This window comes from Danio rerio, chromosome 19 (genome assembly GCF_049306965.1).
Source record: "Danio rerio strain Tuebingen ecotype United States chromosome 19, GRCz12tu, whole genome shotgun sequence".
NCBI lineage: Eukaryota > Metazoa > Chordata > Actinopteri > Cypriniformes > Danionidae > Danio > Danio rerio.
The window spans coordinates 20845263-20859888 of NC_133194.1; the positions used below are offsets into that span (position 1 = coordinate 20845263).

The 14626-nt window shown below is 35.1% G+C and overlaps 1 protein-coding gene and 1 long non-coding RNA gene across 19 annotated transcripts in view; one reads left to right on the forward strand and one right to left on the reverse strand.

Annotated features, from left to right (window-relative positions):
* fkbp10a (FKBP prolyl isomerase 10a) overlaps positions 1-14626 on the forward strand; it is a 131863-nt gene that overhangs the window by 99736 nt on the left and 17501 nt on the right. For 4 of the 15 annotated variants that reach the window (XR_012395002.1, XR_012395003.1, XM_073931624.1 and 1 more), the window contains one exon: positions 3819-4029. Coding sequence is in view for 9 of the 15 variants with exons in the window: in XM_073931624.1 (XP_073787725.1) it covers positions 3819-4007 (189 nt within the window). In the remaining 6 variants the exon portion in view is untranslated. Of the gene's footprint in view, positions 1-3818; positions 4133-5041; positions 5154-5334; positions 5440-9014; positions 9583-11082; positions 11234-14626 lie in introns of those variants that run through there. The other 11 variants (XM_021468303.2, XM_073931628.1, XM_009294177.4 and 8 more) reach the window with 9 other exon arrangements.
* LOC103909220 (uncharacterized) lies at positions 1976-7684 on the reverse strand. 4 transcript variants are annotated; one of them, XR_012395008.1, is made up of 7 exons: positions 7575-7684; positions 6802-6862; positions 6583-6695; positions 6092-6206; positions 5324-5435; positions 3766-3893; positions 1976-3539 (listed from the first exon to the last, which is right to left on the reverse strand). It is a non-coding gene; the product is annotated as an uncharacterized lncRNA (long non-coding RNA). The 4 variants fall into 4 exon arrangements; XR_011007558.2 differs by having other exon boundaries at positions 6583-6698; XR_011007559.2 differs by lacking the exon at positions 7575-7684 and adding an exon at positions 7263-7478.

Consider the following 14626-nt stretch of genomic DNA (forward strand, 5'->3'; position numbering starts at 1 on the left):
GAGATAGGTTGGGACTGCAGGCAGGCCAGTCAAGTTCTTTTATCATCTTCCTCTATAGCCAGGACTTTGTGATGGGTGCAGAATTTGGTTTTGAATTGTCTTGTTGAAATATGCATGGGTGTCCCTGGAAAAGAAGGCAGCATATTGTGTTCCAAAATCTCTATGTACTTTCAGCAGTAATGGTGCCTTCATAGACATGCAAGTTACCTTTGCCAAGGGCACTGACTCATCCCATACCATGACAGACACTGGTTTTTGGACTTGTTGCTGGTAACAATCTGGATAATCCTATTCTTATTTGGTCCACACAGCATCAATTTTTGCAATTCCTTTTGGCACAGTGCAGTTTTAACTGCCATTTGTGAATGTAACTAACCATTGTGGTATTTGACAAAGGTTTGCCAAAGTAGTCCTTAGCCCATGTGGTGATATCGCTTTTAGATTAATGTTATTTATCGATGCCTGCCTGAGGGATCAGAGATCACGATAGTTCAACTCAGCCTTGCTCCCATGTCCTTTACGTAGGAAATGATTTATTACTTACAAAATTATTCCAGAATCCTTGAATCTTTTATTTATGTTATGCAGTGTTGACGATGAAATATCGAAGTGTCTTCTGATCTTCTATTTAGGAACATTGTTTTTAAAGATTTCAATAATTTTATTTTGTTTTTGATGGCAAACTGTCAATCATTGCCCCATCTTTGCTCCAAAAGGACTAGACCTTCTTGGATGCTGTTTTTGTACTTTTGACACTTGTTTCAAATTACATCATTAACCAATTTACCTGAATAAAATGAAATGAAGTTTATAAGACAAAACTTTAAATATTTTTGTTCATATTGTCAGCAATGAGGGGCGAGGCAGTGGCGCAGTAGGTAGTGCTGTCGCCTGGGTTGCTAGTTCGAACCTCGGCTCAGTTGGTGTTTCTGTGTGGAGTTTGCATGTTCCCCCTGCCTTCGCGTGGGTTTCCTGCCGGTGCTCCGGTTTCCCCCACAGTCCAAAGACATGTGGTACAGGTGAATTGGGTAGGCTAAATTGTCCGTAGTGTTATGAGTGTGTGTGTTAATGTGTGTGTGGATGTTTCCCAGAGATGGGTTGCGGCTAGAAGGGCATCCGCTGCGTAAAAAACTTGCTTGATAAGTTGGCGGTTCATTCCGCTGTGGCGACCCCGGATTAATAAAAGGGACCAAGCCGACAAGAAAATGAATGAATGAATGAATTGTCTGCAATGAAATACAAGTAAATTTGGAAATCACTACTTTGTTTGTTTCTTTATTTTCCATTTCTGTTTCAACTTTTTCTGATTTTGGGTTCTTCCATCATATATTGGGCAGCCATCCAGCATCTCTCAACCCAGATTTCTACTTGAGATGTGCAGCACGGGCTCCAACTTTGGCACTGGAGTTAATCACTGCCACTCTAGTCATTCATTGCCACATGCCAACATGGATTCAATAGAGTCAGAATAAATTCTGAACATCCTTAGCTCAAACATTTAATATTTTTTCACAACCATTTTCCCCCTCAACATGTTATTGAATTTTCATTCTCATATGTTTGGTAGACTTGATAGACCGCCGATGAATTCTCCGTTGTAAGCATGTAGTTTCCAGAAGCACTCGAACTGGGCTGGGCTATAATGCTGAGGTATTTTTGTAAAAATAAACCTCAACCACTGACTCAACACAGTTTCATCTTTGGGTAGAGACTTTCAATAATATCCAGCTGAGCACAACGTTGATTCTACCGGCATCTGCTACAGTGTGTGTCTAGCCTTTTTTCTGTGTTAGTGGTAGGGTTGGGGATCGTTTTTTTCGATGGCGGTGCTAAATCGATACTTTTTAAATGGTACCGGTGCCAAAACGGTGCCTGAACCGATACCTTTTAGCCACAAAATTAATTGACAAAAAATATACATTTATCATTATAATTGAACAATATAAATATATATTTATAATAAGTTCAAAGTATACATCAATTCATATTTTATTTATTTGAATTGCATTAATATATTTCTTTTGATCATTTGTTTGTTAGCATAAATGCAAAATTTGCATTATGCCATTAACATTAAATTAGCTTACTACTAACCTGTGGAAAGGCAGCCATCAAAATCAGGGAACACCTTTTTTCTGGGTTTGGGGCTTGTACCTTTACATGGACATCGTTGATCTAATGATTTGCCTTAATCTAATTAAGACAATAATATAATTCATGTGTGTACATGAGCTGCTTTTTGAATGTTACATTTGTGATTCCCAGTTACATGTTATAGCACATAGATCCATCAACATCATTGCGTCACCAGCCAATACATGTTTCCTCTGCAGTTTGTGTCTGTGGTCCTTTAAGATAATCAAAAATCACTGTTTACATAATAGACTCGTGATCAGAGTACCGTCTTAATATATTACAATCAGAGTATTTGTGTTCATGTAAACACACCCAGATAATGTGCCAGATAATGTCACAAGCTGTTAAAGACAGTCCATTCCTCACCTTTAAGGTGATTCCATGAGCCCTCACATTTCATAAGTTTGACGTGTTTCTCCCCTACACACAATTTTTGTAAAACATCTGCTGCATGTTAGTGTTTCAGAATCCTTGCTTGTAAAATATAGCTATACTGCAGAATGTTTAGTTTAAGCGAATTAGATGAACGCAATCTTGCGTGTTGATGAAGTGAGTCGCTCGCCACATGCGCCGTACTGCACGCTTTGCCTTCTATAAGCTACAATAACAAACGCCTGACATCACTGACATCCATATCCCTTAAAGCTAATTAGAATTAAACATTTAGAGACGGTGTGACACAATGCTTACTTATGTGGGCCTTTAACGCACCCCTTTATGCTAGTTAAGGGCGTCACACAGTGGATGCACCACTTATACACCAGATATGCACATTCGCATGTTATTTAAAATGAAACTATTGGCACCCAGATGGCGCTTTGTGGCATTGCAACTTGCGAATTCTAAAATGCATGGCACTGCGCATCGCCAAACGGCGCTTCTGGTGTGCGACCTGCTTTACGTTCTTGTTGCAGCACCGAAATTCATATGCTGATTTGATCTGGTGCATACCGGTTCCCAGGTTTTGGTACCCAACCCTACTTAGTGGGCGGGGCCGCATGCTTCAAATCTCCTTAGTTTGCGCGCTCAACAATTGGGCGGGGCTTAAGTTTTATAGGCACGTCTTGTCGAAAAGGCTAAAGACTCATTGTCAAGACGATTCCTTTGAAGTACTAGGAGTCGACTCTTTTGTAAATTAATCAATAGTTTTAAACACTGTCCACTTTCAGATTTAAGCCTTAACTGGATATTTCACTTCACTTAGAGCTGTGTTGCAAACTACATGGGAGGTCATTCTCAAAAACCCATAATAGGGGCTCTGTCAAAAATTGAGATTAGGAGAAACATTCACTCTATGATAATTAAGCTCTTTGTTAAGAAAGGAGCATAAAACATATATATAGTGGAAGCAGGTTTGAGGAAGAATACAATATCTTGCAGTCCATTCTCTGTTGCTCTCGGGCCTAGAAAGAAGCATAATAAACAGACATATTAATATTATTGCATATAATTATGGTAATACTTCGAAATAAGTATGTATAATAATGTAATACCAATATGTATACTACCATAAATAATGAACATTACATTAATTACAGTATTTATTTATCTGTTAACGTTAGATAACAAAGTTGTCTTTTTTGGTTAATGGCATAATCTAATAAATGCAAACAGACATTTGTGACTTACATGATATACCAGCTGATTGCCAACTGATTTAATTTTTTTTTTTTCCTTTGCAGTTTGCAGCATTCATTATGTTACAGGTGGCTGAAGGCAGAGGCCGCATCCATCCAGGAATAGACAGTGACAAAGCCCTAAAAGAAATGTTCAGAAATCAAGATCGCAATACAGATGGAAAGATAACTGAAGATGAACTGAACATCATAGTAAATGAAGAAAAGGAAGTGGTTACACATATGGAGTTGTGAGTGAGAACAACCAGAAAATAAGGTGCTTAAAATTTTTTAACTGTCTTTATAAAATTCGTAAAGGTTTTATGAGGGGTAAAAACTACAATAAATAAAAAAAAAGAATTATATATTTATATAATTATACACACACATATATATATATATATATATATATATATATATATATATATATATATATATATATATGTGTGTGTGTATATTTGTATATATATATTTTTTGTTTATATATCAGTATGTGTATATATATATATATATATATATATATGTGTGTGTGTGTGTGTGTGTGTGTGTGTGTGTGTGTGTGTGTGTGTGTGTGTGTGTGTATGTATATATATATATATATATATATATATATATATATATATATATATATATATATATATATATATATATATATATACACTGTAAACGATTTCTTGTTAAATTAACAGTAAGTTACTGGCAACAATTATCCAGTAGCTGCTGTATTTCATAAAACAGTAACATTACTGTAATACTAATTACTTTAGTATTACATTTACTGTAAAATGTAATACATCATTTTACTCTTTTCTTTTTTTACTGTAACACTAATTACAGTAGTGATACACATACTGCAAAACTGAAAACAGTATTTTACTGTACATTTTTACCATGCAGAACTACGGTATTTTAATGTTACTTTCATTATTACTGTATAGTATTTTACAGTTATTAAATGTTATTTTATTGTATTTAATAGTGCTACTTTATAATGAGCAAAATATTTTCAAAAATTGCACAAATGTTATTTTAACTGTTCAAGAAATACAAGAAAAATAAAGAAACTGAAACTTTAACTTCACAATAAAAGTTTATTGTGTAAACCCTACTGAAACAGTAGCAATTATTCAATATAACAAAGCAACAGAACACTAATGAACAATTGATCATTAAAACCAGTCAACAATTAATGTATCAAAAAGTATTACAATTTAAAAAAAAAAACACCGCACTGCTGTTTTATATAAATGAAACACTGTTTTTTATTGTTTTTTGTTGGCAAAATACAGATTGTTGTCTATTTACAATTACACTAACGTTAATGGGGAAAAGATCAGTCAAGTCAACACTTGTCAAGTGTCCACACAGGTATGTAAAAAATAAAGTCTCATCCTAACTTAATGTCTGACTCTGTATAGCTTGAATATCTGATTCCATGACTACACTAGCGCTTCCACGGATTTAAGAGGGGTGAACACAGTTCATTCTGACCTTAAGAGGCTACATATTTAAAATAAATAAATAAATAAAATAATATATTTTAACGTGACTAATGTTAATCAAGTACTCACTAATGTCGAAGCACTTCCAGGTTGTCAGAGATGTAGACAGGACAGAATATGTTTCATCAAATGAGCTCTTGTGCAGCCTTTGTTGGACATCAAGGTAGTATGTTCACCCACACTGTAAATAAAAAAAAAATCTGTTATTTTGCATGTTTTTTTTCCCAGCAGCTAGGGTAATAGAGTCATTTGGGTAAGTCAAGTGGTTTATAATAATTTTATTTATTAAATACTTGCTTACCCATATATAGATGTAAAAGTAACCAAAACAAATCATTTATTAAAATGTGAGGGATACTAAGCATGTTTGGTCTACAGAGAGAAGTAAACATTTACTTTAAGCATTGATCCTAATGAATCTATTTCTGAACTACATCCAACCTCGCCTCGGAAACAGCATTTTTGAGCATTTAGATCAGGGGTGCACAACCCTGTTCCTGGAGATCTACCTTTCCACAGAGCTCACCTGCAACCTTGATCAAGAACACCTGTCTTTATTTACCAAGTGCTGCTTCAGATACTTAGTTTGTTTAGTTGCTATTGATCAGGGTTGGAGCTAAACTCTGCAGAAAGGTCGATCTCCAGGAACAGGGTTGAGCACCCCTGTTTAAGACAATGAAAAATAAGACATCTAGATGATATTTTATATTCAATCATTTGTGAAATTTAAATGACTTCTATTCAGTATATACATAAAATAAAATTAGAATAAGAATAAAAAATAATACTCTATGTCAAATAAAATACTTCAGATCTAAATAAAGCAGGTGTTTTTACCTAAAGGTTCCTTTCCTCCAGTTAGTTTAGTTGCAGATCCCTCCACATCTGTGCTTTATTTGGTTCCTGACTTAAGAGTAACTGATGTCACATTCCAGGTCCATCACAATCTGAGCTGGAAAGAAAATATGGCAAAAGACAAGACACATATAAATAAGTCTCAGAATAAAATATTTAAAAGGATAGTTACTTTTCTGCCACCATTACTCCATGTGTTTTAAATCCATTTAAATTTCTATTGAACACTAAAGCAGATATTTTGAAGAATGTTAGAAACCAATAACTATTGACATCCATATTTCAACCAAATTTTTTAAAAAAAATATGAGTTTGTGTTCAATGGAACAAAAAAAATCTAACTATTTTGAAACAAGTGGAGGATGCCAAAGATGCCATTATTTTAATTTTTGGGTGAACTATCCCTTCAATTCAAGTGTCCCGCATTACTCATAAAAACTGATGTATCGCTTGAGGAAAACTAAATCAAGTACCTCGTGTGAGCAAGTGTGATGTCATTGTATTCAGCCAACTGACCCAGCCGAGGCTCAAACCAGCAACCTTCTTGCTGTGAGGTGACAGCACTACCTACTGTGCCACTGCGTTGCTACTGGAAGAAGAAAAAGAGGTTGTACATGAAACTCCTCACAACAAATCTGTGAACAACTTGACATTTCAAAATCTAATCAAAATAGGGAAGACATCAACATTACCTTGAACAATCAAGTGAGGAGAGATTGGTAGCATCAGTTTTTTCAACATCAATTGCTGTAGCTGCAAAAAAAGATAAATATAATAAGAGTAAAATAAGACAACATTTAATGATCTAAATCTATGGTACAACCATACACATCTGTATGGGGTTCAAATAAATTTGAATAAAAATCATTCCCTACACCTGAACACCAAAATAAAATGTACAATTAAAGACACACTAACGTTATACAATAAGCTCATTAACCAGTGAGAAATAGACAATAAATATGAATTATGTTAATATTAAAGTACGCTTAAAAGACATCAACTGAATTTTATTATCAGCTCAATTTAATAAAACAGTTAGACTTGTTTCATCAGTGAGTTTAGTGAATATATTTAGTGAATAACTTACAGTTACCAAATTTAACCATAATGATAACGTAGTCATAATGACCACGTGAAGACCAGAGCTTACCTTATCTGAGTGTTGTGCTGAAATAGAGAATTCATTAATGCAGTTAACCCCAAGTAAAAGTGAAGTTTTTTTTCAGGTAAGGTTACTATGGTCAAAAACTCACTCAAGATAAACTCACTGTACGTTATCTAATACCTCGCAAACACTACAAACACGGTCTGGCATGGAGGAACTATGATGTCACTTTGTAGGTTAATCGGCTGCTAGCATAAAACTGGTTCCCTCGTGGAAATCCCTATAGGATTTTCCCATAGGCTTTTCGAAGATTGCAAATAATAAGCTCTGTGTTCAAACACTGTTCATTACACTTACACGTTTTGTCCAGTCGGATAATCCTCACACGAAGATACAACTTTGAGCACTTTTGGATCTTTAATGCAAATGCAAGAACTGAAAAGCTAACATGAGGCTATAAACGGACTACAGAGCCCTCGGGGCGCGCGCCTGTGACGTCAGCCCCACCCTGCTACAGACAACTTTTCAAGCTTATTTTTAAATATAATGTCCATGACAAAGAGTTAATCTCTCTGTATATTATATTATACTCCACGCTATATATTATAAACAAATAAATACGCAAAAATACACAGACCTATGTGCCTTTTGGATCGTTTTTACATGGGAAATACATCTGTTTTGCTTTACGGTTGTTCTAAAAGTTTTAAAACTGTGTATGAATCTGCTTCTATAGTATTAACATAAGACATATTTAAGAAAGTGTATCGCTCGCGTGCACACAGTCTTAACAGACGACAGAAATTAGGCGTGAGGAACAAGTCTATCAAATGCCTGCAAGTTCCATCATCATGGACACAGAGCAACAATCAATATTCCTTTTTTGTCACGAAGTACAGTGAAAAAAAGCTTTAACAGTCACATCTGCTATACATTTTATAGAGGAGTGTAAATATTGCAGTTATGACAGAGTTAAATGTGTTCAGTTGAAGAAAAAAAAGGCACGAAAAAAATCACTTGATCACGTTTTAATGACAGTTAATATGTGTGTATTTTTACACATTTATTCACACGTTTGCATTACTGAGAGTAGGAGAGAGACAGGCTGCACTGGTCAGCAGTTCTTCATTATATCGTTTAATTAAAATAAATGATTAGCATATTAATCTGTCTCGACAGCCTTTAAAAGTGAAGGAATTATCAACACACAATCTGAATTCCCAATTAGAATAATACAACACTATAAAATACTATTCATGAAAATACCTAAAATCACAGACAAATCCAAATGCCCAACACAAGCAAGCTGCGCTCCAGACCAGATCAGCTCGATGACGTATAATGTCCCCGACACCGACTGTAGTCCCATTTAGCAACTTGATAGCAACGGTCTTTTTAAAGAAGCGTAATCGATTTAAAAATGCAAGAGTGTGCTGTAACTGATGTGTTTTTTATCGTAGAACAAAACGTGAAATTATCTTGAAATTGTGTTAGCCACAGACCTTATTTAAGCGATTTTACTGAAACCCCATTCAAAAAACCCATTGACTTTAGGACGAGGGAACCGGAAGTCCTAAAATGCTAACTCGCTTCCGGGTTTTTGCATACAAATTGACGTCATAGTTCCTCCACTCTATGGCGGATGAGAAAAGCCAGATCATATCATAAATATTGCGTTTAATATGTCACGAAATGAAGTTTTAACAGTTTTTCATGCGAGAATGTAGTTCTTCCAAACTCAAATCTGTGGTTTGTTTATAGATATCATGTCTAATTTTAAGTGTGCTTTGCCGATAGGGAAGTTTCTGACCTCCAGGGGTTGACGGCGCTCCATCACTCATGTATCGGGCAAACCTCATGCTTTAATCGGCCTGGACATTATTGAGACATGCCCCTGCCTTCGATGACTAGATAATAAATGTGTTATAAAATAAAGTTTTAACCGTTTTTCATGCGAGAATGTAGTTGTTTTAAACTCATGTCTGTGGTTTATTTATTAAGATAATGTGTATTTTAATATGTTGTTTTGAAAATGCGGAGATATGTGACCTCTACGGTGGCCCATATGGTTGCCCAATATTCTTGAATCCGTCTAAAGCAGGTTGGTCACTCTGAAATTTAAGCTGACATTGAAATCATTTTGTGTGTTTAACAGTCTTTGGTTACGTGAATCAATTATTTTTGTTCCAATTTACGTTTTGGTTTAGCACAAAGTTATGTTTATTAAATATTATTTAATATTTCCATGTTACCTTATAAAATGAAGGAGCAGTGCACCCAAAAATGGAAAGCCAGGGGACAGTTTAATGCACTGAATAGTCTGAAGAAACTGGTTAGGTTATTTACTTCACAAAATAATTTGTCTAAAAATAAATAAACATAATAATCATAATATATAGTGTGTGTGGAGTTGTTCTTGGTCATTTGCAGTACTGTATTTAGATGCACAGTAACTGATTTTTCCCCAACATTCATTATAAAATCTACAGTAACATACTGTTAACCATGTCCACAGTATAGAAAAGTTGAAAATACATTATTATACTGTGAAAACAACAATATATACAGTAACACACTGTGCACAGCTTATACAGTAAAAAACTGTTGAGAAATGCAGTATAATACTGTGAAAACAACAGAAATCATTTACAGTGTATGTATGTATATATATATATATATATATATATATATATATATATATATATATATATATATTTATTTATTTTTTCAGTTTATATATATATATATATATATATATATATATATATATATATATATATATATATATATATATATATATATATATATATATAACTGAAAAATCACATGTACATAAGTATTCACAGCCTTTGCTGTCTTTTGGAATATGATGCCATAAGCTTGGCACACCTATCTTTGGGTATTTTTGCCCATTTCACTTTGCAGTACCTCTCAAGTTCTAACAGGTTGGATGGGAAGCAATGGTGTACAGCCATTTTCAGGTCTCTCCAAAGATGTTCAATAGGAATTAGGTCTGACCTCTGGCTGGGCCACTAAAGGACATTCACCAAGTTGTTGTGAAGTTTGTCCATTGATATTTTGGCGGTGTGCTTTGGGTCATTGACCTGCTTGAAGATGAACCGTCACCCCAGTCTGAGGTTAAGAGCACTCTGAAGCAGGTTTTCATTCAGGATGTCTCTGCACATTGCTGCATTCATCTTTCCCTCTATCCTGACTAGTCTTCCACTTCCTGCTGCTGAAAAACATCCCCACAGCATGATGGTGCCACCACCAAGCTTCACTTTAGGGATGGTATTAGCCTTGTGATGAGCAGTGCCTGGTTTTCTCCAAATACAGAGTGATCATTGGGTTATTGATCACCTCCATGACTAAGCCCTAGCCCCTTCTCCCCCGATCATTCAGCTTAGATGGCCAGCCAGCTCTAGGAAGAGTTCTGGTGGTTTCAGACATCTTGCACTTATGGATGATGGAGGCCACTGTGCTCATTGGAACTTTCAGAGCAGCAAAAATGAATCGTAACCTTCCCCAACCTTGTGCCTAGAGACAATCCTGTCTCGGAGGTCTAAAGACAATTCCTTCATCTTCATGCATAGTTTGTGCTTTGACATGCACTGTCAACCCTGGGACCTTATATAGACAGGTGTGTGCCTTTTCAAATCATGTCCAATCAACTGAAATTACCACAGGTGAACTCCAATTAAGCTGCTGAAACATCTTAAAAATTGATTATTGGAAACGTAAATGTATCTGAGCTCAATTTAGAGCTTTACGAGCAAGGCTGTGAATACTCATGTACATGTGGTTTTTCAGGTTTTTTTATTAGTTCTTTTATTTTCTTGTCGGCTTAGTCCCTTTATTATTCCAGGGTGGCCACATCGGAATGAACCGCCGACTTATCCAGCACGTTTTTACGCAGCAGATGCCATTCCAGCCGCAACCCATCTCTGGGAAACAGCCACACACACACACACACACACACACACACACACACACACACACACACACACATACACACACACACACACACTCATACACTACGGTGTACAATTTAGCCTACCCAATTCACCTGTACCGCATGTCTTTGGACTGTGGGGTAAACTGGAGCACCCAGAGAAAACTCACGCGAACACAGGGAGAACATGCAAACTCCACACAGAAACGCCAACTGAGCAGAGGTTCCATCCAGAGACCTTCTTGCTTTTTCAGGTTTTTTATTTTTAATAAATTTGCAACAATAAAAAAATACATTGCCATTATGAAATAGTGTGTGTAGAGGTTTGAGGAAATAAATTAATTTAATAAATTTTGGAATAAGGCTGTAAATGTGGAAAAAGTGAAGCGACATGAATACTTTCCGGATGCACAGTACATTAGTAAGCAGTTTATAAATACAGCTACACATGCAATGTTCTTGACTTATTTTCAGACACATACACACAAACACACACACACACACACACATAGTGCTCAATAATTATATTTTCATACTTTGTTAATGATTCATTTATCATTAATAATTTATGTTTTGCATTATTTACAAACCACCAGTGTTTAAAAATATTTGACTTTTTAAGATCATTCAGAATGAGTAAGTAAATGATTAATAATATATTCAAAATAGCGTTTATATATATATATATATATATATATATATATATATATATATATATATATATATATATATATATATATATATTATTATTATTATTATTATATACATATAGTAATAGTTACTCTGTATGTTAATAAATGCTTTATTAACACAATTCATGCAGTTTTGTAACCTAATCTAAAGTGCAGACTGTTTATGCTTTGTAGATCCCTTGTAAATTGATTTAATGAATATGGTTTGAGTTACAGCAGTGGTTTTTGCATCAAAAGTATTTAAAATGAGCTGGCCTATCTGGAGCTGGTTGAACATTTTTTGAATAATTACTGATATAGGCAGTCCAGAGATTGGTACAATATGGGCAATATTATTACAAAAATAAGAAACAGCAACTAGTTTTGATTAGATTTTAAGTAAAAGTGTTAGGTATGACCATGCATATCATGTACAGTAATTTGATGATGATATGTAGTTTGGGTGCCTGTGCGAAACATTGTGTAATACACAACAATTAAACACTCAAAACACATAAAATTGCCTCAGTAGTGGATTTCTTTAAAATTCTTACAGACCTCTAAAATGAATCGAAAATGCCCATCAAGTTTCTTTCTGATTAGCCATAATTAACCTTTTTAAATATAACCTGATCAAATTATAATTTGTTAATGGTGGCCAGTATGTAACGCCTCCATGGAAATGGACGAAGACACTGCATCCCAAACTTCAAGTTGATCGGACAAACAGTTGCTTGATTAGGGTTTTTTTTTTTTTTTTACTTTATAGCACCACCATGTAGCCAAAGTCTGCTGGGTTTTTTTCTGTGATGTCAAATTGACCTTATACATATGTGTATCACATTTTGTGAAACATTTTGAATCTCATCCTGTTTAAAAGCTATAGCTGCAATTACATTTTTGTACACTACAAGAACATTTTTTTGTGTACCGTTTTACCCCCTCAAAAAAATAAAAAATTGATGTTCAGTGTGCAGAAAATATTTCTGCTCTGGTTTGGTACAGATCAGGCAAAAATCTCAGGACTAGTTTACAAAAGTAAACTATGGTCAAAGCTTGATTTTGTGGAAAAACAAATATAAAATGAGTCTATGACAAATAGTCTGTTCTTCGTTTGTGGATTACTCAGTTAGCTGGATTTGGATATTGACGATTTGAAATGATCCAGGATCATTTCGTTCTTCAGAGCTGATGCGAGAGTTGTTGTCATAGCAACAGTTCTGTTAGATCAAACCTGGTTGAAAGCAGGCTCATTTCATATAAACAGGATTAGATCGGGTCAGTTCAAGCAAAGATAATAGTAAAAGTATGTGCCGAATTCTAAAATTTTCTTACAGTAGTAGTTATATACACTTGGGAAAATAGTAAATATTTTTAGCTATATATATATATGTGTGTGTGTGTGTGTGTGTGTGTGTGTGTGTGTGTGTGTGTGTGTGTGTGTGTGTGTGTGTGTGTGTGTGTGTGTGTGTGTGTGTGTGTGTGTGTGTGTGTGTGTTTTTGCGTTATTTCGAGCAAATTTGTACTTCTGGTTTGAAACAAATTTTGAAGCTATGTCACGGCCATGAGATCTTAGCGTATATTCCTGCATGTAGACTGGACGTGACGTCTGTACCTGGGAGTACCGTAATTCGTCTATCAGTGTGCTGCATTAATTCATGATTAAGACTTGGTTCAAAACCAATCAGTGCGCTCTATTGTGTATGCGAACTTCATTAATATGCATGCTAGCTTCGAAGACTGTACCTGAAACAGTGTTCAGACGGCAGAGAGATGACACGTTGTGTTGCCAAAAGAAGTGGGAAAAGAATAAGAATTATATTACATACACACGGCTTTCTGACTTACCGAGTGCATCTGAGTTACTGAGAAATGCAGAAGTTTTTTCTTTTATACGACGTGCGTACAAACAATCCACCATCATTAAACACAGTCACTGTCTTTCTCCCCTGCGTGTGTGTTTGTTTTTCCTCAGTGAAAATCGACGCGTACCCAAATGGAAACTCTCATTTTTATTCAAATCCTTTCCCTTTTACCTCTCTAACACTTCCACCCAAACAGAGCTAGACACACCCACTTTCCTGACTTTTTCCAAACTAGAGGTGTGAAAACACCGTGTTGAAAGGGGGGTTTCATGGCCCTTTAAGTACAATTTGTGTATGATAATAGAAACGCACAATATGTAACTTTTTTAAAAACCAATAATACATTTATGCAGTCATTAACATGTTTTGACAGTTAATATATAATGGTTTATTTGATGTTTTACAAAAGTTGCAGACACCTTTACTATTATCAAAATGCTTTTATAAACATCCAGTTATTCTTTACACCGATTAAAAAACAGCTACTATAATACTACTATGGCTACTATAATAAGGAAAATCCACTCTAACTGTAAAACTAAATAAGTTGCCACATGAAAGGGCCAAGCCTGCCAAGTACACCCGTCTGCAGCCCACAGACAGACGGAAACACATTGATGATGTTATGCTTTAGAAATATTTACATGGCTACATATCAATAATGGGTTGCTTTCTTAGGTTCGAGACATCCCTAGAGGAAACTATTAATTTAGACTTTATTACAGTAACACAGATCAGCGATTAGAGTTTGCCCCTCACACAGTTTGTTCAATTTCTGATGTATATGATGTTAAATAACATAAAAATGATTATACACAAAACCTGTGAGATCAGGATAGGTGTTTGATGTTACTGTAAACAACGAAATGTATCATATATGAAACATCTGGGATCAGGACCGGAATCTAATGTTAAATTTTA